The sequence below is a fragment of the Delphinapterus leucas genome, chromosome 6 (genome assembly GCF_059928025.1).
Source record: "Delphinapterus leucas isolate spDelLeu-1000000601 "Yukka" chromosome 6, BTC_Dleu_Yukka2, whole genome shotgun sequence".
NCBI lineage: Eukaryota > Metazoa > Chordata > Mammalia > Artiodactyla > Monodontidae > Delphinapterus > Delphinapterus leucas.
In genome coordinates this window covers 13,786,480-13,808,709 of record NC_143134.1, presented here as the reverse complement: position 1 = coordinate 13,808,709, position 22,230 = coordinate 13,786,480, and the positions used below count along the sequence as shown (strand labels likewise).

Below are 22,230 nucleotides of genomic sequence, written 5' to 3'. Positions count from 1 at the left end.
AAAAAAAAAAAAAAAAAAATCACCATGCCATACAAACATGGACTAATAACTTCTCACAACACAGTAAGTCATTAGCCTTTATGCCCAATAGGTGATAAGCTAAAAGAAGGCAGAGACATCCATCTAGATTCACTAGTTTGCCTGCAGAGAACCCAATACCTGTCATACATTAGCTGCTCTTTATTGAGCGCCTGAGTGAACGGCAGTGAATAAGAGTGGGTTTCCCTCCTGCCTGTAGCTCACTAGCTGTGTGACATGGAACACTTTGGTGCTGCAGCTCCTCAGCTGTAAAATAGGGATAATGGCTGTACCTTAGTTGGTAACTATGAAAAATAAATGAGTTAATATGGGAAACGCACTTAGAACAGGACCTGGCACATAGTATTATTATATTTTCTATCATTATTATTATTAGTTATTCTGACCTCTAATTCCTGGTGTAGGGTGGCCCTGCCCAACTTCTAGGATTTCATGCTGTCCTGGAGGTGTTCACTGCCCTGTGGGAACAGCCACACCTACAGTAAATCATCCTCCTTTTGTGAAGAGGAAGACAAAGCTTGCCCCTCAATAATGTGAACTCTGCAAAAGGCCTAATGTCTTGCAGTGTTTAAAAAGATCCTCTGCTCAATATTCTGTAACAACCTAAATGGGAAAAGAATTTGAAAAAGAATAGATACATGTATATGTATAACTGAATCACTTTGCTGTACACCTGAAACTAATGCAACATTGTTAATCAACTATACTCCAATATAAAATTAAAAGTTAAATAAATAAATTTTAAGAATAAAGAGATCCTCCAGAGTGAGAAGCTTATAACCACTTCTGTCCTTAAGTAATTTTTTTTAAGTTGTATCCAAGTCACTACCCAAGGTCCATTGATATTAAACAGAAAAAATAACTTCCTCACACGGGCATAAGTTGCACAAAATACCATCAGTGCAATTTTGACAGGTACCAGGAGATCCCCAATATTGCTAATTGTTTACTGGGCTTGGCCTCAGATGTGATTCAGTAAACTGCTATATTGGGTTTCCTTGTTTCCACTCACACTGCCCCTGCAGTCATCCTCCGGGGGGGTTTCGGTCATCTAGGACAGCCCGGGTGCCTGGGTGTGTGCGCCCAGGTCACTGTGGAGGGCTGTGTGAGTGGGATCAAGAACCGGAGCATCTTAAAATGAAACAGCTGCAGCAAGAGTGGTCCAGGCTTGGGCGCAATACGATAGCTGCTATTAAACTCCACTTTGAGCTTCTCTTGGCTTTGATGATTTCTTTCTTCCTCTCCAAAGTTTATCATTCTTTTCCTGACCTCAAGTCAACCTCATAAAAGCCCAATTTTCTGTTTTGGCTTGAATTAAAGTTTTCGTTGTTTTGTTGTTGCTTTCAGGATTTTGCTTGTTCTCGGTTTTTTTGTTTGTTTTTCCTTTGTCTATTTGGTCTGGGAAAACTATGAAGTGAGGCAGCCCAGCCATTCTAAAGTGTCTTGAATACATGTGGAACTAGGAATTTTTGTTCCCTGGTATTCACCTGTCTCACAGCTTCTTCCCCTTCCACCGTGCCATTTCCTCCCAGTAAGCAGCTGAAAATGCCCCTTTTTTTTTTTCAGACTGTGTGCTACCAATCGCCTTCCTTGGCATCTCTCATTCCACGGCGAGCTAGTTGAGGTAAAAGGCTTCATTTCAACATCCAACAGTGGCATCCTTGAGTAAAGTTTGTTATTCACCATTGAAGAGAATAAATGTTTAAATGCATTGTCAGAATGAAAAACTCTTTTTCATTCTGACAGTTAAAAATTGAATGCACGTTTAAGTTCCTCGGAAAAGATGTGTTATAGTAACACAAACAGTGATAGAATTGGAAAGATTATAAAGAGGAAGTTCTAGGGCCTTTTAACTTTACCGTGAGGGAAATCATTTAAATGAACTACAAATATCATTCCCTCGATTAACATACCTTAACTCCACCACTGTATTTGCATCATCTTTTCTTAAGGTGATAATTAATAAGGCATCACTTAAAGACTATATAATGATGCTGAGACGAAGACAAGACTTAAGTCAGCCAGCTCATTGGGACTTTTTCCAGCTCCCAACGACCACCTGGGATTCATCTTAATTCTCTGATTCTGTGTTTCAAATCAGCCTCTCAAAGATACTATTTGCTGTCAGCAAGTCCCCTGATTTATTTAATCCTTCCCCAAAATGTGTCCTGAAATTCTCACAATTTAACCCCTATTTGTCATTGAAGGCAGCTCCTCTGCAGTGACTAAATCACTCTCCGGCATTGTCAGGTGTTAGCAGAGGCCCTGGGGCTGTTCTGGTGGCCTGGGAAAGCAAGACCAGCCCCCTGAAATATTGCTGTTACTTTATTGTCTCAACAAATCATCAATAGATTTTTTTTTTTTTACACTTATAATCTCCACTACGCCTCTCCAAAAGAAAGAACACCCAGGCATAGTGCAAATGGTAAGTTACTCTCGGAGATTCAGTATATCTTTATATTTCCCATTTTAGGAAGGACATCACTAATTCCAACATTACTATTCCAATGTGTAATATGCACACATTGTGTTTCAGATCACATAGTACGATATGGGGAAATATGGATTCGAATAGAAGAAGGGAAAAAGAAGAAAAATAAGTAGAAAAGGGGAAAAAGGGTAATAAAAACTCTTCTCTGATTCACTTAAAAATAGATTGAGACAATCAGATCCGATGTGGTCTCGTTTCTTCTTCTAATGTGTAAATCCTGATGGATTAAAAAAAAACACCACGGTTTATAAAGCAGAAGTCCCATGACAAGAGAGGTGGCATTTTTATGCTTCCCTAAAAAAGCAGTAAGAATGCACTACAATCAGTAATAAAAATCATCGGAGGGAATAGATTTGGAAGAGTTTGTGTGGTATCACATCATCATCCTTAAAGTTCACGCCTCCAACTCATAATCTCAACCTTCCTCAATCTGCAGGTGATCTGGAAGGCATGGGATTGAATTCACTGAAGGGCAGCCCACTTTTTTATTAAGCTTTCTATGTTGAGGTACTTGTAGATTCTCACGCAGTTGTGACAAATGATAGAGATCCCATGCACGCTTTACCCAGTTTTTCCTAATCTTGCAAAATTATAGTGCAATGTCCCAATCATGATGCTGACATCAATACAGTCAAGACACAGGACTTTTCCATCACCAGGATCCCCCTTGTTGCCCTTTTATAGCCACGCCCACTTTCCCTCCACCCTCTCAGGCTCCTTAACCCGTAGTCACCACTAATCTTTTTCCTATCTCTATAATTTTGCCATTTAAAAATGTTACATAAATGGAACCAGACGGTGTACAACAATTTGGGGTTGGCTTTTCTACCCAGAGATTCATTTGCGTTGTTGAGCTTATCAATAATTTATTCCTTTTTATTGCTGAGTAGTATTCCAGGGTATGGACGTACTATAATTAACAGTACATGCTTAACTGTTAACAAAATGGTGAACAGTTTGAAAGACATGTGAGTTGTGTCCGGTTTGGAGCTATTATGAATAAGGCTGCTGTAAACATTCATGCACAGGTTTCTGTGTGAACTTAAGTCTTCACTGAGCTGGGATAAATTCTCTGGGGTGCAGCTGCTGAGTCATACGGTAATTACACGTTTACTTTTTAAGAAATTGTCAAACTGTCTTCCAGATTGGCTGTCCAATTTTTCTCCCCACCAGCGGTGTATGAGTGATCCATTTTTTCTGCATCCTCATTAGCATGTGGTGTTGTCATGGTTTATTTTTAGCCAAAGCCAGGAATCCAGTTTAGGACAAAAACTGCGAGCAAGACTTCCAAATTTAACATATTTTGGTATTTTTAACACTACACAGCGATTAAATAAGTATATTATATATATATATATATATTTATATATATATATATATATATATAAACGTTAGCTTGCTTTGGTTTAAACTCTACAACTTAAAAGCTCTGCACTTTAGACAAATTACTTAACATCTCTGAACCTCAATTTCCTGAGATGTAAAAACTACTCCTGCCAGGTAAAGAACTATATTAAAGTAATAATGTGTATATAGAGCATAGGATAAAATAAGTGTTCAATGAATGCTAATTCCTTTCCTCTACATCACTCCGTTTGATCCTCATATATTCTAACCTACATGCTTCTCCTCAATCTGTTCCCAGAACCACGTAGAACCACTGCTTCTGTTCAGTTTTATAGCTCTGTCTCACCTCAATTCAGACGAATATGAAAATAGTTTAAAACTCAGTTAAGATGATGGAACAGAAACAGCACGATACTGCTTTCAGGAAACAAGTTCAAGCCCAGATCAACCGCCTACTGACTGTGTGAACCTGGGCCATTATTTCACATCTCCAGTCAACACCACTGATGGTTCATCTCTTCACCTTTAGAATGGACAGAACCAGACCTGCTTTCCCTGCCCTCCAGAGGTGCTGAGTTCAAATGAAAGAACTATGTGAAAGCAACTTGTAAACAGTGAAGAGCTACACAACTACATGGCTAGCAGAATAAGGCAAGTTATAGAAAACAAAGTCCAGGGCACCAAAGGGTCTCATTCATTCTGCCATAGAATGTCAAGGTAGAAAACTGGCAGCAACCACAATGACTTCTGAGTCTAGGATGGTGACGCCCCAGAGGATGGGCTGCAAGAAGACCAGAGTACAAATTCTCTTTTGTTTTTATATAAACAATTAGAAATGAGTTCACCAACACCCTTACTTGATCTTCATCAACAGGTGACCCAGGCACCCAGGGGTGGGGGAGATCTGAAGGGCAGAGGGGCTAACAGTGCCCCTAACTGTAATAGGGAAGAACAAATCTGACTCCATACTGGATCTGTTTCTTTTACTTTAACCTTTGTATTCTGTTGCTTTTGCTACAAGTTAATCACAAGAGAATGTTGCCTGTTGCCTGAAATATACAGGATAGCCAGTTCTCAAGGCTCTGACCTTTAAAGGTATAACATTTTCCTATTCATATAGAGATAAAAAGCTGCAGAACAGAGAATAGCATTTGTCTTGTTGGAGGTTTATTGAAACATTGTGACCAGACCTGACTGGACAGCTGCAAGAACAAAGGATTCCAGGCACCAAGAAGTCTGCAACAACCAGCCACACCCCCCTTCCCTTTTAGTAAAAGAAGGCTGAAATCTAACTCGGGGTAAGATGGCTCTTTGGGACACTAGTCCACCATCTTCTTGGGCTGCTGGCTTTCCAAATAAAGTCAGTATTCTTTGCCCCAACACCTCGTCTCTTGATTTATCGACCTGTTGTGCAGTAAGCAATATCAGCTTGGACTCAGTAACACCACCACGAGCTCACAGAGATGAGCTTGACTGAGATGTGTTATGGTTTATCTGGCTCAGTTAGGTGGAAGCAGATTGTACAATCCAGTTGCAACTAAACTAACCTTCACCAAATGGACAAAGGGCTTTAAAAGATTCCTGCAAAGAACCCTATATTGAAGATAATTGAAAGAATACAGGCAGAAACCATCAAAAAGAAAATGACAGAATTGATACTCTTCCTTCTCCACGTTAAGCACTTTAGTCCTAAAGCCATGAAACAAGGCAGAAACACAGACAACATGAATCCAACAGTAAGTCAACTAAAGTATTTTTAAGTGACCGAGGCTATTTAAAGTGTGGATTTGCATCCACACCTCATAAGGCTGAATCTCACCTTTAAATATTTAAACCTATTATTTAATTTTTCTTTATCTTGCCCTTTTGTAGTTTTGCTTTTGCATAGGTATATAATGTACATAATATATCAGTAAAGTAGTGCAGATATATAATTTGCCAATAAATATCCTTTAAATGTTTTATTCTTGGGGTGCACAATTAAAACAATGAGGAGACCACTGACCTAGGGTATCCTATTTCTTTCAGATGTCATTTCTCCTAGTTTAGACCTTTGTGTTAGACACCAACAGACCACCACACATGGCCAAGATGGCATGCAGGTAGATTTCCTCTGCCAGTTTAGCAGGTTGCTCTCACAAAGACCACCTCCCCATACCTTTCTAGAGCCTCTAAAGACAGACAGGAGACTCTTCCTTCACCCTGTCAACCTTGAGGTCTGGAAGTCAATCTCCTCATACAAATCTCTATGAAGTCCATGGGCTGTCAATATCCCCACATTCCGCAGCTTTCAGGAATGTACCTGGCATGCCAGTCTTTAACATTGTACAGCTATGCCAAAGAGAAGAGCTAGTGTTTATTAAGCACTTACTGTATACCAGACCCTCAATTAAGAGCCTCATGTGAATCATCTCACCACATGTTCATCATGACATTGTGATAGACGATTACAGAAGTGTAACTGAAGCTGTAACTGAAGTGTAACTGAAGCTAAGGATGGTTAAGTAATTCTCCCAAGATCACAGCTGATAGCTGCTCTAGTCAAGATTCAAAATTGTGCCTCCGACTCCAGAGACGTGCTCTTAATCACTGTGTTATGCTACTCTCCATGCGTAATAATAGCTTTATTTGTATGTACTAAGATTTCTTTACAATGTACTCAAAATTAATTTCTCAAATTTGTCTCATTCCAAATGTGATGTTGCTTCATCTTGGGATCAAATATTTACCAGAGCACATCACTGATCTTGTAATAAACAAAATAAATTACAATTATGTTTACAGGAATTGTTCTTACAAACAGATTTCTTAAAATTTATCTTACCAATCCTTGAAAAAAAACTGCTGTAAATTATTTCTAACATGAAGCAGGGTATAAACAATAATACAATAAAATATATCTGGCTTACTATTTGTTCAGATGTATCTGAGGTTATAATTTAAAACTCCTAGCATCTAAGGCAATGAGAAAAATTCAGTGTGTGATCTAGTTATTTCCTCATATTCAGACGTTCTTGCCTGTGTACACTGAGGACACTTGAGTTCTCTTCTCAGATGTTCTCATTACAAATACCTAGGTCGTGATTTTAAAAGCACTATAATTTACAGAGCACAGCCCACACCGAGTGGACTCAAATGCCACTTTTTTGACATAGCTATTTTAACCTTGATGAACCATCATATTTATCCTTATGAACACTTCTTTAAATATCACTGTATCTGAAAAAGGAAAAATTCAGCTTTCAAAGAAAAAGCACTTCAACAGCCCACATATAATTCGTATTTGTAATAGAGCAAAAGTAGCCCCTTGATTAGATTATGTAATTTTATTGCTAACATCATCTTGACTTGACTAGCACAAGATTCAGAGAACTGAACAACGTTTGGAAAAGCGGAAAGAATTACTAGGAACGTAAGGAGGCAGTTTCTCACTTCATTTATCCCAGATTAATAACAGTTAAAGTTGCCTGGTTTCTTCCTGAAAAAGTTTTTTCCCCGTTTTCTCCACAAGTTGGAGTTTATGGAAATCCTCTCATGGATATACTTTATTACTCCAGTTTAACACCAATTTGAAAAAAAATCAATGCTTTTTGACACCAGTTATGACAACATGCACTCATTTAGAAAGAACAGTGGTATAGTAGGTTAAAGGTCCTTATATTTTAACCCAATGTGAAAAGTCAAGGTAGCTAGTATTTTCTATATACAAGAATTTGTATATATTTCCTTGATGGGTCTTCTTCACGCAGTGAAAAATCTATTTTAAAAATCACTGAATTGAAACAAACAAAATCTATTTGGTTTTGCAGAGCCAACCCATGCCTCTCCTGTTATACACAAAGAGCCAGATGCTGCCTAAGGAAACTTTCTTTTTTAGATTTTATGTTTCTGCATTCCTCCTGTGTCATATTTTGCATCCCTATTTAAGCCATCATTTCATAACCGTCATGAGAAAAAGCATTCACTCATTTCCTCTGATTTTACATCTTCACAGAATTTTTTTTTAGATGGACCACAGCAATCTTATAGGAAAACTCTGTTTTCTGGTAGGTTCTACAAAGGGTAGAATCTGAATGTCCAGTGCACTGTCTGTTTGTCACCCAGCACAAGTAGGGACTCCTATTACCTACAAAGGTATTAGGAAAGTGCTCCCAGCTGAAAGTATTTATCCAATTCCAATTGTCGTTTGAAAGTCTAAAATACTAAGGGTGGTACTGTTCCAGGAGCTACTGTTTAAAACAATGCAATGCCTGTTTAGAGGGAAAAAATCAGTACTTGAAAATCTGAGTTGGTTTAAAAAATAATAACTATGCATCCAAAAAAGAATTCTTAGAGAAACATTTATATGCCAGGCACATGTTTTTAATTTTAATATCATTAGCTTACTGAAATAAATATGTAGAGTCTAATAATTGTTTTTTATATTTTGATATTTTTATATTATTCTATTATAGTGAGTTTGCAAAGAAGCTAATGAATAACAATGAAGGAAAAATATGTATCTGTCAGGACAAAGTTGCTGTGGTTTGTAGGCACTGCAAAATGCTGTGTTGAAAAAAATCTGTTAAAAAGTAATTGAAAACTGCTCTGATTTAAAAAGAAATGAATGTGTAGCCCTATACGATAATGTCAGATAAAAAGTAATCGTGTTCCCCGTACAGTGTGTTTGTTGGCATTTATATAAGCATAATAATGCTTTCAGGGTATTTTCATAGTTGTTCACTTAACGTGGGATTAACATCAAAACCTTTATAATTATTTGAGATCACGAATTTGAAAGTGGCGTGGTAAAACATGTTAATGGTTCAAACACTCTAGCAGTTTTAATACCAAACAGATTAACACACATGAAAGTAATATAATTTGTGCACTGAATAATATGTCAAGCCAATTCTTTTGGTGAAGAGAGAATTCTTTCTAGCTACTGCTTTGTATTTCTTATAGACATACTAAAGCAATCAGCTAGAAAACTGCATGAGAGATACACATAGGTGTGCATGACTCACGGACTTTAAATATTATTCTGTGTCTTTGTCATCGCACAATTTCATGAAACCATCATTTCTGAAGTTCGCTTTAAATAAAATTGAGAACCATAACATGACAATCTAGAAGAATGAAGGTGGGATTATAAAAAAAAAATCCTAAAAGAGATTGCTAATTGGCAAGAACAGCTATGGATTTCTTTTATAACCACCAGCAAAGAAATGTTGATCCTTAATGCATTAGAAGCATATTTTAATATGCACCCCAGAGTCTCATAAAAATATTTCTTTGCCTCAACTTTCCCATCTGGACAGGAGAGGAAACTGGGTAGTCATTTAGAAAATAATATGAAACTGTGGATTAATTACCCGTTTTGCCCATCTTTCTTGAATTCGTGTGAAAATGGACCTCACATCTCAGACCTAATTATATTATAATCCTTGTTGCACTCAGCTACACGGGTCAGGGTGGGGTGGGAAATCTTGGAAACTATGCTGAACGTGACAAATGCAGGTGCCTCCCCCCAGACACGGAGACTGTGTATTAAAAGCCGGTATCTGTATAACTTCAGCTCCGCCTGAAGGGGCGGGGGTCGAGGAGTTAAATCATGTGGTTTCCACATATACAGAGAAAATCCATAAAAAGAGATTTATTATCATATTTTCTTTTTGAAAAGTAGTATTTGTTTTTGACTTTAAAAATGCTCCTCGGTATAAAGCAAATATTACAATTTTGTGAAACAGCAGCCAAGATATAATTATCTGTGAAATATAAGGCTTAGGACCTGGTTCGAGTTAACTACTGTTCTGCTGAGACCAACTAGGCTAGCCCGCAGCGGCCGAAGGAGCAGGTTCAAGGAGGACTGGGCGGCCGCGGGAGCCGGGCCAGACGCCTTGGAGCGTTATCCTCCTGCAACCGAGTTAAAGTTACTTTGCACGAAAAGTCAAACAAGAATAAGCAGCCATGGGAAACGGCACGGAGCCGGCTAGCAGGTTTAACAGCGAGAGAGAGCGGGAAATCCAGGAACCGCCTGGAAGTACTGGAGGAAAATGGGATGGGATGGACGAGAGGGGAACGGAAGAGGGGAGAAAGGAAGCTGGGCAAGGGCACACACCCTGGACTCCACGTGCGCGCTGCACGGTGCGTTACCACTAGGTGCGCCCCAGCCGCTCGGCCGGGAAGGAGAAGCCCTTCAACTCGGCTCCGCGCGCCTCCGCACCGGGTACAGGAAAGGCCCCCGGCCCCCGGCCCGGCCCCCTACCCGCCTCCTCTCCGCCCCCCCCCCGCCCCTCCCCGCGCCGGCTCCGCGAGTCCTTCCTCCGCCGCCCGGTGCGGAGAGAAAGCGGGCGGCGGCAGATTTGCCCCGGTGGCACCGAAGCCACAAGCCTGCCCGTAATTGCAAAGCAAACAAGGCTGAAATATTGGATTGGTCTCAATCGTGACAAGATCTACGCTTTTGCCGCCAATTTGTTTGTGCAGCTCTATTTAAAGGCCCTTGATTGAGGAAATGTTGAAAATAGCGGGGAGGGTTCCCTAATGAGACCTCGGGAGAGAAGCTGGGGGGGAGGGGCGCCGTTAACCCCTTCCTGCCCGCCTCGGGCGAAAAGCCCCGGAGCTGAGCGGGGTTAGAAGGGGGAGCAGAGGTCCGTCCCATCCCGCCCCGCGCTGTGACCTCCCGCCCGCCGCGGCCTAAACTCCGCCCGCGCTCGCATCTCCCCCCCCGCGCCGGCGGCCCGCGCGGTTGGGGCCCCGAGGCCCGGTGGCGCCCTCCGGCGCGACCCGGCCCTGGTTGTCGGGCTGGGGGTCGCGGCGGCTGGAAGTCAAGGCGAGACACGCAAGAGGAAGGAAGAGAAAACACATTTATTGCGCGCAGCCTGTGCGTCCGGCGTCCATCCCCGCGCGCGCCTTGATCTCATTCATCTTTCATGCGCATCCTCGCGGCCGGCGTAGCTATCCCATTGCTCAGATGCGGAAACCAAGGCTTAGAGAGACCAGTCCGCGGCGTCCGCCCGGCCAGCTGTTGCTCCACAGCTCAGGAGGCGGAGGGGCCAGGGGAGACCAGGCCGGGCTGGGTCCCCGCCCTCCATCCCACGCCGGCGATGCGGAGCCCTCGGACGCGCGGTCCAGCCGAGGAGCCTTCCCCTGCTTCTCCCGAGGGCTTGGAGATGAAGGTCTGTGCCCTTCGGGACGACGTCCGCCTCCACCGCTAGTTTTGGTCGCTTTCAAAACAAAGAAAATTGCAATCCGATTGCAACTGGGATACGCAGAATTCACCAGATTTCTCTGTCATCCTTTATACAAGTTGTTTAAGCACCTACTGGGTGTGCCTCGATTGGGCTCTCAGGGAACCCACAGTCACAGGAGGGGAAAGATGTGTGCCCAGAGATCGACCGGAGAGCAGATGGGGGTTGGGGGAGAGGGCATCAGAACGGAGTTCATAAGAAGGGAGACCTGATTTGCGGGAGCAGAGAGAAGGAAAGCCGTACCTGGAAAGGCTTCCTGGAGGAGGTGGCATTTACTCTGGGCCTAGAAGAAACCAAGAAGTGTGGATTCTTCAACATGGGAGAGACATGGGTTGTTTGCCAGCTCCGCTGGCAAGTCGAGGGGTGCCAGACACACAGCTGAGGACAATGTAGGGGTCACACTTTCGTCACCTGCTGATCCCCCAGCTGCCCCTCTGACTTGGAGAACTTGAGTCGATCGAGTCCTGAGCAATAAGTTCCAGTCTCTCTCAGGACTGAAAACCTAGGGCTTGCAGATGACACCAGGGGCTAGACTTTGACCTTTCAGGAGCCCTGGACTTGGGCCAAAAGGGACTGTTAAGGGCAGGCAGGGGCAGGAAAATGGCACTGGGGCACTCTCCCCAGGGCTCTTATTAGAGCTATACGTTCCCAGGCTTTTCCCAGAGGGATGTGGTCAGAGATGTACCTTGGCCAATCAGAAGTTTATCTTTCTGGAGTCACAGCCAAAGGTAGACTGGGCAAATGGAGACCCCGTGGGGGGGGGGCAGGGAGAACTGGCTTCGTTGGTACTTCCCCAAGAATGATCTGTGCCTTCTGTCAGCAAAACAAAAAAAGCATCAGTCATCCGCGTCTAGTGGAGTCTCTCAATGTGTTTTGAATGGAATTCTGCTTTTTCTGTATGCAACCAATTCCTTCGTTTGAAGTTGGATGCTTTGCAATAAGAATGCAATTCCATTTTTTGTTCCTCGAGGTTTTGGCCTGTGTTAACTTAAGTGGGCACTCACACAGGTATTAAAAGGAAATCCATTCTCTCCTGGAAAATGAAACAAAGTCTCGCCTCTCCAATCACACTGCAGATATATAATCTGTAACAACAAATTCGCCTCCTGGTGCTGCGCATTTCCAGCAAGCATCCTGCCTTCTCTGTTTATGTTATAACTTTTCTGCCTGCAATTATTTTTATTTTAATTTTCTGTCACTTTAACAGAATCCAGAGCCTTTTCCTTTAATGTCTTGTACACAACATGTTCATTTGGATAAGATGTCCTCTCCTATCCTCTTTTAGCTTGCCTTTCCTTGTGTAGCATTCTGTATCAGGAGTTTCTAATATTTCTCTCTCTCTCTCTTTTAAGAACTTGTCCCTGTCTTGCTTTATTTGTTTGTGTGAAATATAGTTTGAAAGGAGATCAGAGAGAGCAGGAGGGGTTTGTAATAAGAGAATGACCGAATGACCCAAAGGCTGATTATCTGTCATTAACTGGAGACTCGGTGTACCCAAATTACCAGGGAGACCTCAGTCTGCCGGATCCAGAAAGGCAAGCTGGAATGCAGGGCTGAACAGGCTCGTGGCGTTGCAAACGAAGACACTTTGCCAACACATTTTCTTAAGGAGGTTTCCTTCAAAACTCAGCTCAGCTTCAGTGGACAAATGTTTTAGATTCTGACAGGTTGTACACAGGTTAAAAAAAAAAAATCTCTGCTGAAAGACTACCTTCAGCGTTTCTGGAACGAACTTCCCTGTGTTGTTTCGTTAGGAGCAAAATTGCAGTTAATTGTCTAAGCTCCAGAGAATATTGAGAAGTCAAGCCAAGCTGCTTTTGATCTGCTGAACCCAAGCCTTGTAAACATCGAGGTTTGCCATTAATATCGACAATAAAACGGTTTCTTTTTGTTAACCTGAAACCCAGCCATCATGGCGAGCCCTCGTCTAGAAGCAAAGGCCCCGGAAGAAACTAGCAAGGGTTTGAAAGCAACTGCCAGGGCTAGAGAAATCTATCTCTGTGAATTTGCAAAGGAGGCTTCAGAACAGGAATGCGAGCCGCACTGCAGTTAGAACTGGGAAGGCACCGGGGCTTCCAGACACAAACAGACCCTTCAGTCACTTGAGTGGTTTGTCCGAAGCCCTGCACTTTAAGCTACCATTTGCTTTCATATTTTATCCTGAACCGCAGACTGTATTGCAGACTAGTTGAAGTCTATTCCTTACCATTTCCTTAGAGCGTGTATGCAAAATTACAATTACTTCCTCTTCTGCATGTTGCATGCTCTCCTCCCGGCTTGGAAGAAAATATTGCTTGTGTGTGTAGGTGATTTGATTGAAACAAGAATGTGAGTGAGTAGTTGACATAGATCCTGTGAGGTGTATTTTCTTACACCACTTCTGCTCTAAACTCCATCTATATTTTACTACAAAGTAGCGAAGATCAGATTTATCATACCTCTTAGGACCACCATAATGACACTAGTAACACTTCCCATGTATATATACATCATGCCACCCAGAGTGAGGCCCCTTCATGTGCATTATCTCTTGTTCCCTTCAGTCTGAGTAAGGATTTTAGCTTTACAGACACATGTGGCTACCTGGCAAAGGTTCCCCCTTATCAATAAAGACTCTCCAGAGCAGCAGCACATTTGCCAGTTAATATGAAGATCTAGTCATTGATTATTTGGAGAAAATGCAAATTCCCACCACCCATCATAGTGGACATTAAGATGTTTCTTGTACAGTGTACACCTTAATTATTGTACACAATGTTATATGTCAGTCATATTTCAATTTTTAAAATATTTTTCTAAAGGACTTTATTTAAGGATGAGCCAGTGTCTTATTCACCACTTTCAGGTTCTATGACACCAAAACCCCTATAAATCCAAACATTGCTGGAAGGCAAATTAGAAGCAAGGGAAGGAGAGAAAGGGGAAGGAGGTAGAGAGGGAAAGGAAGGTAGAAAGGGAGGAGAGAAGAGAGAAAGAGAGAGAGAGGGGCTAAATGCGGGGGGGGGGTGTTACAAGCACCCAGCAAGTTCCAATTTTCTCCACTGACTTAACTGTTTCCTGATCAACACAGAGCAATCAGCCCCTCCAGAGTCATCACTGCAACTGGATCAGCCCCTCCCCACCCTGTCGCCACAGATCTGTTCGGATGGGAAAGAGGAGGGACAAGGGCTCACTCACCAAATACCCCAGGCCCACCCCAAGATCCAACAAGAAAATGCTCACGAGAAATGAAACCTCCGAAGAGCCAAGGGTAGCTCTTCCTGCCCTTCGTTTCTGAAACAGACGTGAGTCCGATCAAACTTGATTCTGCTTTGTAGATGTGTACTTCGAGCACCACCACGTTTCTGGGGCCACCGTCACTCGCCAAAAGGTACACAAGAAAGGGAGGGACTACAAAACCCCAGTTAGGGGAGACTCTTGCTGCCACTTCAGACAATATGTCTGGTTCTAGATTGTCCTAGAGGTTCTGGGGCTAAGTGGCCAGCAGGTACAATGACTCAACCCCACCCTCTGACAGACAGAAATGCAGAGCAATTAAGGCGTCACAAGAAGCACATCCTTGGAGCAGGTGAGGCTGGGGTGACATCTTCAAGAACACACTGCTTTTGCTGCCACTCTCTGGGTTTCATGTTCTTTCTGGGCCTCTTAGCACGTTCTGGGGTTCACCTCACAGAAGAGCATTATAGATACTTGAAGGAATGCCCAGAGTCACTTCCACTACGTTGGTTAAGAAAATAAGGGAAAATGAGATTTGAAAGACGCTGAAGGGAATTGAGCCATAATTCCCGTAAACATAAAATGTGTGTTTATGGCCCTCTGGCCTGGTTATTTTCAGGTCCAGTTTATTTTGAGTTCTCATGAGCAAAACACAAGATACAAACTGCCCTTGCCTTTGAAATAATAAATACCTCGAAAAGATCTGTATTTTCCCTAAAAACAGACTGAAGTTTTTAAGAAAATATTTAGTTTAAACCAGATTTATTTTAAAAGTAATATCTCACAAGACCAGAACGTTTGCAAGGGAGTGTGCAACCATTCCCGTGCCCTTTGACTCCCTTTCAGGGGAAGGGGTAGGAGTGAGGGAAAAGAGACAGGAGACACGGGCCCAGAATAAATGTTGGACCCCAGTCCTGTCTGCTTAGCTGAAGGAGGCAGATGTAATGTGCAGCACAGTGGGTACACCATCAGCTACAAGGATCGCAAACATCATCCCCAGCCCCCTTCCTGTGAAGCAGTCTCCCCGCCTAGGTAAGACTGGTTGCAGCTCAGCTCAGGGCCTCAGAAAAGGGGAAGACGTTAGCACGCCCTCATCCTTGCAGGATTCCTCCTGCAGGCACCCCAGGCGGCCCCCAGCCCGCATCTTCTCAGCTGCTCAGTGGTCCTCAGCCTGAATCGTGTCACCTCCCCTGGAGTACTCGGAATGCATGCCCTTTGGGGAGCAGCACACCAGAGGCCACACTAGTACAGACCAGGATGGGGTCCCTGGGCTGATAACTAAGCCAGGAACTTCCCCCTCCTCCTTTACTTTTCCCACTTTCCCCTCCATCACCACCACTACCACCAGCTCCATCAGTAGCCCCTCAGAAGGCACAGGCCACCTAAACTGGGGGCAAACCTGAGACGGCATCTTTGCCTCACAGCTTTCCAAAGTAGCAGACTAATCCAGCATCCCACTAGACCCGGAGCAAAATGTCCCAAAGACAGCACTAACAGAAAAAAAGTGGACTTTGTTGTGCTTTCAGAGTGGAACTCAGCCAGTTAGGGACCCTAGAATTCTCCCATTTGTCCCCTGCCTCCAAGCCCCCTTTCTAGGGCTGTAGCCTCTGCATTTTGGCCTTCGGAGATTCATGAGGCCCTAGACCCTCGGATCACGTTAATTAACTGATAGTGACACGGTCAATGAGGACGGATGTTCAGATTAGCATCATTTATGACTGTTTTCTGTCCCATGTTGTCCATCTCTTCTATCACTTGCCAGGCTCTCTGGGACCACGAAGGGGTTCGTCCATCTTTTGTTTCAACGAAGAGAGCATGGGAAAGGCTGAAAGTGGCAAGTTCTGATGCCTTTCCCATGGAGGCCCCTCGCCTCTGGTGGACACTGCATCCCAGTCCCCTGCTCAGCCCTCTGCCTGGCCTCTTCCTCCTCCTTTCAATTCCCCAAACTCCCCCTGGCCTGAAAGCAGCTTGCATCTACTTTCCCTGCATTTTTATCCGTTCCCAGCCAGGGTGCAATCATCTTACTTTGTCTACCTGCTCCCAAGGCCTAGATGTGTTTTTATAAACAGACTTTTTAAAAATGTATCAAATATCAGAGGATTGAACTACCAGTATTTACACATTTAGGGTTGGCCTCCCCTGGTGAAAATGTAAACAGAACCCTGACCACACTACCTATATTCCTTCCTTGAAGAACAAGGTCTTTAAAAGACTCTCCTTGTGCTCAAAACTGCAGACCTACCCAAGGTGGCGGTTCGAAGCTATAGGTGGCTATTTTGTTCTGAGCCCCAAGGGCACTTACCAACCAGTCTGGTTTCAGCTACTCCCCACCTCCTGTCCTCTGCCTTAACACCTCTGCTGGGGGCATCCAGGGAAACTGACCTCTTGCTGAAGGGACTGAATGGGCCGTCATGAGGACTTCCCAGACTGGATTTCTACGATCCTCCCTGGGTTCCTTTCCCTCTCCTGCAGCCCAGCCACCTAAAACCTAAAACATGTTTCCCAAAGCTGTTGCCCAGGGCTCTGGGGTTAGTGGCTGGCGGCTGCCCCAATCCCTGGCAGCTCAGGAGTTGGGTACCCCCCAACCCCGCCCTCTATTCGTGCTGACCTGGCCTTCCATCCCGAACTGTGTACCCCGCAAAACGCAGGCAGCAGGCAAGAAAAGGACTGTGCTCGCTGAGTCCTTTGGATGGGACTCCCTTTGTGGCCTCGGGCCTGACTCCGCCTGCCTGCCAGAGACGACGCCCAAAGTAGTGTAGTTGGTCTCCTCTGGGCGACCCTCACCAGGCCCAGCGGCAAGTCCCAGGCTCAGCGCGGGCTCCTGCACACTCCGCGTGGGCTCCCTCTAATTTACGGCCCCGCGGGCTCCTGTAGACACCCTTTTCCACACCAACCCTTTGGGCGGAATCCTCAGCTACACATCAGCCTCCCCTTGCGGCTCCTGGCCAAGCCCCGGGGATCATTTCAGTTCCTGCCACCGTCCACCACCACCACCACCCACCCCCCGCAACATCCTGCGAGCTTTCTGGAGACGCTCACGCCGCTCGGGGCACCGCGGCCCCGGTACCCTGCGGCCAGGTGACTTACAAGTGGAGATCCATTTTCGGTTATAATGCGTTCAAGATCACCAAGGCCAGCAGTCTAAACATCCACGAGCCGTCCTCCCGGCCTGCCTCTTAAACTGGTGTTTAATGGTTCCCCTCCGATAACTAAACCTGCTTTCCACAGATGCCCGCTTTTATGGGAGAGGCAGGAATGCCGAGATGTATTTATATGTTTGTTCATAAAAATTGGAAAATAAGCTCAGAACACGCTGTAAAAAATATTCAGTTACTTACCAGACAGGCTAGTTAAACCAGGGGAACACCGATACCGGCCACACAACAAATTCGGGGAATCGAGGTGTCTGCGCTTTGAAATAGCTCAAGGTCTTCCTTCGCTGGGGCTGGTGTCCCTGAAGAACATGGAAGTAAGAGTATTTATAATCGGCTTGGCCGTCGGTCCCGGGGTCTCCACCATGATCTCCAAAAGCAGCCACAATAACATGAGCTACCCAAGACGGCCCTGGCCTGGGTAACGTGATGGTGGGTAAGTCCATAGACGCTGAGGCGGGCGTTTCCAGACCGTGCCCAGGTCAAAGCCGCAGCCGTGCCCCGCCGCGCCCCGCGCCCCGGGCCCCGGGCCCCGCGCCCGCCTGGGCTGGAGACGCGCCTCCGTGGGGACCGCCCGCCGCCTCTGCTCCCGGCCCCGCACGGAACTGCGCCCGCTGCCTTCTGGCTTTCTTGCCTCGGTTACCTACAAAATACTTCGAAAAGCAATATCTGCTTCCTTTTTTTTTTTTTTTCCAGAAAAGAAAGCGGAGTGATACCGTACCTGGTTTAAGATTCTTCGATATTTGAGACTTGGGGGGAAAATATTTTAATAGTGAAGCATCTGTTAAACACTTGCATTAACCTCCGGCTGATAAAAAAGTTTTTTTAACCCTCCCCCCCCTCGTTTTAATTATCTTCTGGTTATGAAGGGGCAACCAATCCTGGATGAGGACCTCGGCAATTAGCAAGGAGAACATCAAAAAGTTTTATTGCAGAGAGCGCGAGGCGCCGCCCCCGCCGCCCCGGGATTGGCGTGAGGAGCCTCTGACGACATATATTAACCCGAGCGGCCCTAAAGATGTAGCTGTACATGGAGATCTTGCTGGGAAAATCCTCTTGCTCCCCTCACGGTGTCCAGTCCCGGAGAACCGCCGCCGCCGCCGCCCGGGAGCTCCCAAGGCCGCCGCGCAGACCCCTCCGAGCCCCAGCCGCCGCCTTCGCGCTCCAGGGCGCCTGCAGGGCCCAGATCCTTTCCCCCGAAAGAAGGAGAGGATCTGAGAAAATGGATGCACTGAGACCTCTCTGAAAACCCTCCGAGGGAGCCCGAGAGGAGCGCGGGACACGTTACTCGCAGCTAAAATCACATTCAAGGACCAAAACAACAACAACCAAAAATTTCATTAAAACAATAAGCGCCCAAGAACCCAGATCAGGCTGGTGGGGGGAGGGGAAAGGGCGGGAAGGGGAGGGTCGCATGGAGGTAGCTTCACAGTGAGCAGTCGACCCCGCCGGCTCCTCCAGCCGCGGCTTGGACTCGCCCCGGGACTCCGAGTAGCAGCGGCGCCGGGCGCGCGGCCGGGGCGCGGAGCCCGGCGACTCCTCCGAGCAGCCCAGCCGGAGCCCGGGCACCTTTGCATGAGCACGAGAAGACTGTGCCTGCCCGCAGACGCCCGGGAAGCAGAAGCCCGCGAGCGGGCCGTGGAGCGAGGCGGGAGCCGGCGGCGGCGGCGGCTGCCAGGGGCGCACGGTGCCGGGACCACCTCGCCGCGCCCTATGGGGAGCCGGCGGCCGCGGCGCTGCTGAGGCGGGCCCCGCGGGCCAGGCGGGGGGCCGGGGCCCGGGCTGCAGCAGCCCCCTCTGCGGCTGCCGGGCCGGCCGGGGCGCCCGGGGGCTGGGGGCTGGGGGGTGGGGGAGGCCGCCGAGCGCCGGAGCGGGGGCCCGGGCCGAGGGCGCGGCGGGACTGTGCGCACGCTGGGGCGCGTGGAGGGGCGCGGAGGGCGAGATGAGTCTGGTGGGGGGCTTCCCCCACCACCCGGTGGTGCACCATGAGGGCTATCCGTTCGCCGCCGCCGCCGCCGCCGCCGCCGCCGCCGCCGCCAGCCGCTGCAGCCACGAGGAGAACCCCTACTTCCATGGCTGGCTCATCGGCCACCCCGAGATGTCGCCCCCCGACTACAGCATGGCCCTGTCCTACAGCCCCGAGTACGCCAGCGGCGCCGCCGGTCTGGACCACTCCCATTACGGGGGGGTGCCGCCGGGCGCCGGGCCCCCGGGCCTGGGGGGGCCGCGCCCGGTGAAGCGCCGGGGCACCGCCAACCGCAAGGAGCGGCGCAGGACTCAGAGCATCAACAGCGCCTTCGCTGAACTGCGCGAGTGCATCCCCAACGTGCCCGCCGACACCAAACTCTCCAAGATCAAGACGCTGCGCCTGGCCACCAGCTACATCGCCTACCTCATGGACCTGCTGGCCAAGGACGACCAGAACGGCGAGGCGGAGGCCTTCAAGGCGGAGATCAAGAAGACAGATGTGAAAGAAGAGAAGAGGAAGAAGGAACTGGTCAGTACCAGGGGGCAGCGGGCAGTGGGGTACGGGGGACCGGGAATTCCGGTCTCTTTAAAGTTGGGCTGAGCAATGGCACTCCGCGTTCTTTGGCTGCGTCTTGAGCCAAGGTTGCTTGCACCAGGTTCTGGTCGGGATGGTTTCCCGCAGAAGCGGAGGGGGTGGGGGAGGGTGTCAGCACGCGGAGGAGGTTAAGAGGGATGCTTCGCGCTGGTGATCTTACCCGCGGGTTATCGCCGCTCCCCCCGGCACTCAGGGCGGGCCTCGCGGACTCAGGGTCCGGCTTGATCTCCCGATCGCACTGGCCCGGACCCCTCATTCCCTGTCCTGTAGAGCCTTCATTTGGCCTCCAATCCGATCTTGCTTTCAGATATTTCTAAAATAAGTTGCTCAGAAGCGCTTGATGCTAATTATTTCACTAGTGATCGCATTTCCCCCTCTTGAGAATGAGGCAGCCACTGATCCTAAGAATTTTATGCTTGTTCTGATTTCTGTGCCGGGAAGACGTCAAGGTAAACATAAAATAAGTACTTTTAACTTCAAAATGCAGTTTCTCTTTGGCAGTGAGACTAAAATGTGACTTCCCGGATGAGTATACTTCACCGTATTTCTTGTTTAGTTTGCATGAGCCTGTACATTTTAAGACAAATAGTAAATATTACCTTGGTCACTGTAATTGTTGTTAACAGTAACAGGAAATTATAACTGAAAATTAGTTTTCTCAAGTTCCTACCAGGTGCCCAGAGGGTAGTGGTGTTCAGAGCAAGGCTATTGCCACGAAGGGCCTGGAAAATTATCGCATTTGTCGAGGTTTTCTTCTTTGGGGCCTATGGCGCTTTAGTCGCTACACAGTCGAGTGATCCCGAGTAACCGGGGATTTCAGAGGCCTTGGAAGGAGAGGCATTGCCGAACCGAGCTGGAGGCCGAGCTGCATGCGGACAGGCCCAGGCCAAGGCAGGGGCACCTCACCCCATCTTCCCTAGAGCGCGAAGCTGGGGCTGCGATGACCCCCGCTCGCGCCCCTACATCTGGATTTAGAGAGAAGGCCCCCGGTTCCTCCATAAACGACATGAAAACGGGTGGTTGTTTATAAACCTGCCGATCGGGAGTTGAGCGCGGCCGGCGTCTGGAGGCCCGGGCGGGAGCTAGGGCAGCGGCCAGCCTCCGTAGCTCTTCTGCCGGGGCTGGGACTTGAAAGCATCCCACACGTCATCCCTGGCTGGCTCTCTTAGTCTCTCTTCTGGCCGGAAAAAGCGTGGGGGTGGCGTGGAACCGGGTCTCCTCTCTGATTCTTTCTCTTTTTCTCCCCCTCGCCTCCCCTCTGCCCAGAACGAAATCTTGAAAAGCACAGTAAGCAGCAACGACAAGAAAACCAAAGGCCGCACGGGCTGGCCGCAGCACGTCTGGGCCCTAGAGCTCAAGCAGTGAGAAGGAGGAGGGAGAGGATAGAGGAGGAGGAGGAGAAGAAGGAGAAGAAGAGGAGGAGAGTGCGAGCCGGGCCCAGGAGCCGGATGCAGACCCAGGACTCCGGGCAAGCTCCGCGCGCTCCGCTCTGAGGACTTCCTGCATTTGGATCATCCGGTTTATTTATGTGCAATGTGCCTCCCTCTCTTTGCCCCCCTTCGAGGCATCCGCTCCCCACCTTCCCCTCCAAAAACAAAGTGGATATTTGAAGAAAAGCATTCCATATTTTAATATGAAGAGGACACTCCCGCGTGGTAAGGGATCCCGGCGTCTCGTAGATTCTCTGTTTGTGAATGTTTCCTCCTGGCTGTGTAGACACCAGCGGTGCCCTCTCCCCAACCCCTTCCAGATAAAGACAGCGGACAATAGTGTGTATGTGAAGTGTATCTTTAATACTTGGCCTTCGGATATAAATATTCCTGGGGATTATAAAGTTTTATTTCAAAGCAGAAAACGGGGCCGCTAACATTTCCGTTGGGGTCGGTACCTAGTGCTGCCGTTTCATCTGTGGTGGTTCCCTATGTGAAGATGTTTCCAACAGCTACTTGTTTTGTGCACTTCCGTCCTCTAAAACTAAGTGGAATTTAATTAATATTGAAGGTGTAAACGTTGTAAGTATTCAATAAACCACTGTGTGTTTTTTTTTTACAAAACCCCAATCTTTTAATGGTGGATACCTCAAAAGAGTTTTGAAAACAAAACTGTTATACTTGTTTTCATTATATTTAAAATATTCAGAAGTAAACTAAATTATCATGATTGCCTCTAACTTTGTTTGATAGAGTCAGTGGT

At 46.9% G+C, this 22,230-nt stretch overlaps 2 protein-coding genes across 2 annotated transcripts; one reads left to right on the top strand and one right to left on the bottom strand.

Annotated features, from left to right (window-relative positions):
* Positions 1-10,281: 10,281 nt before the first annotated feature.
* FAM120AOS (family with sequence similarity 120 member A opposite strand) lies at positions 10,282-18,272 on the bottom strand. The gene is given in 9 exon segments (XM_089912586.1): positions 10,282-10,676; positions 10,856-11,117; positions 11,223-11,417; positions 11,792-11,868; positions 11,870-11,919; positions 17,661-17,710; positions 17,712-17,767; positions 18,191-18,229; positions 18,231-18,272. Coding segments are annotated over 9 exon segments (1,152 nt in total). The 3' UTR covers positions 10,282-10,295.
* Positions 18,273-19,327: 1,055 nt separating this feature from the next.
* Positions 19,328-22,230, top strand: HAND2 (heart and neural crest derivatives expressed 2). The gene is made up of 2 exons (XM_022594843.2): positions 19,328-19,971; positions 21,304-22,230. The coding sequence occupies exons 1-2, from the start codon at positions 19,417-19,419 to the stop codon at positions 21,400-21,402; spliced, it is 654 nt and encodes a 217-aa protein (XP_022450551.1). The 5' UTR covers positions 19,328-19,416; the 3' UTR covers positions 21,403-22,230.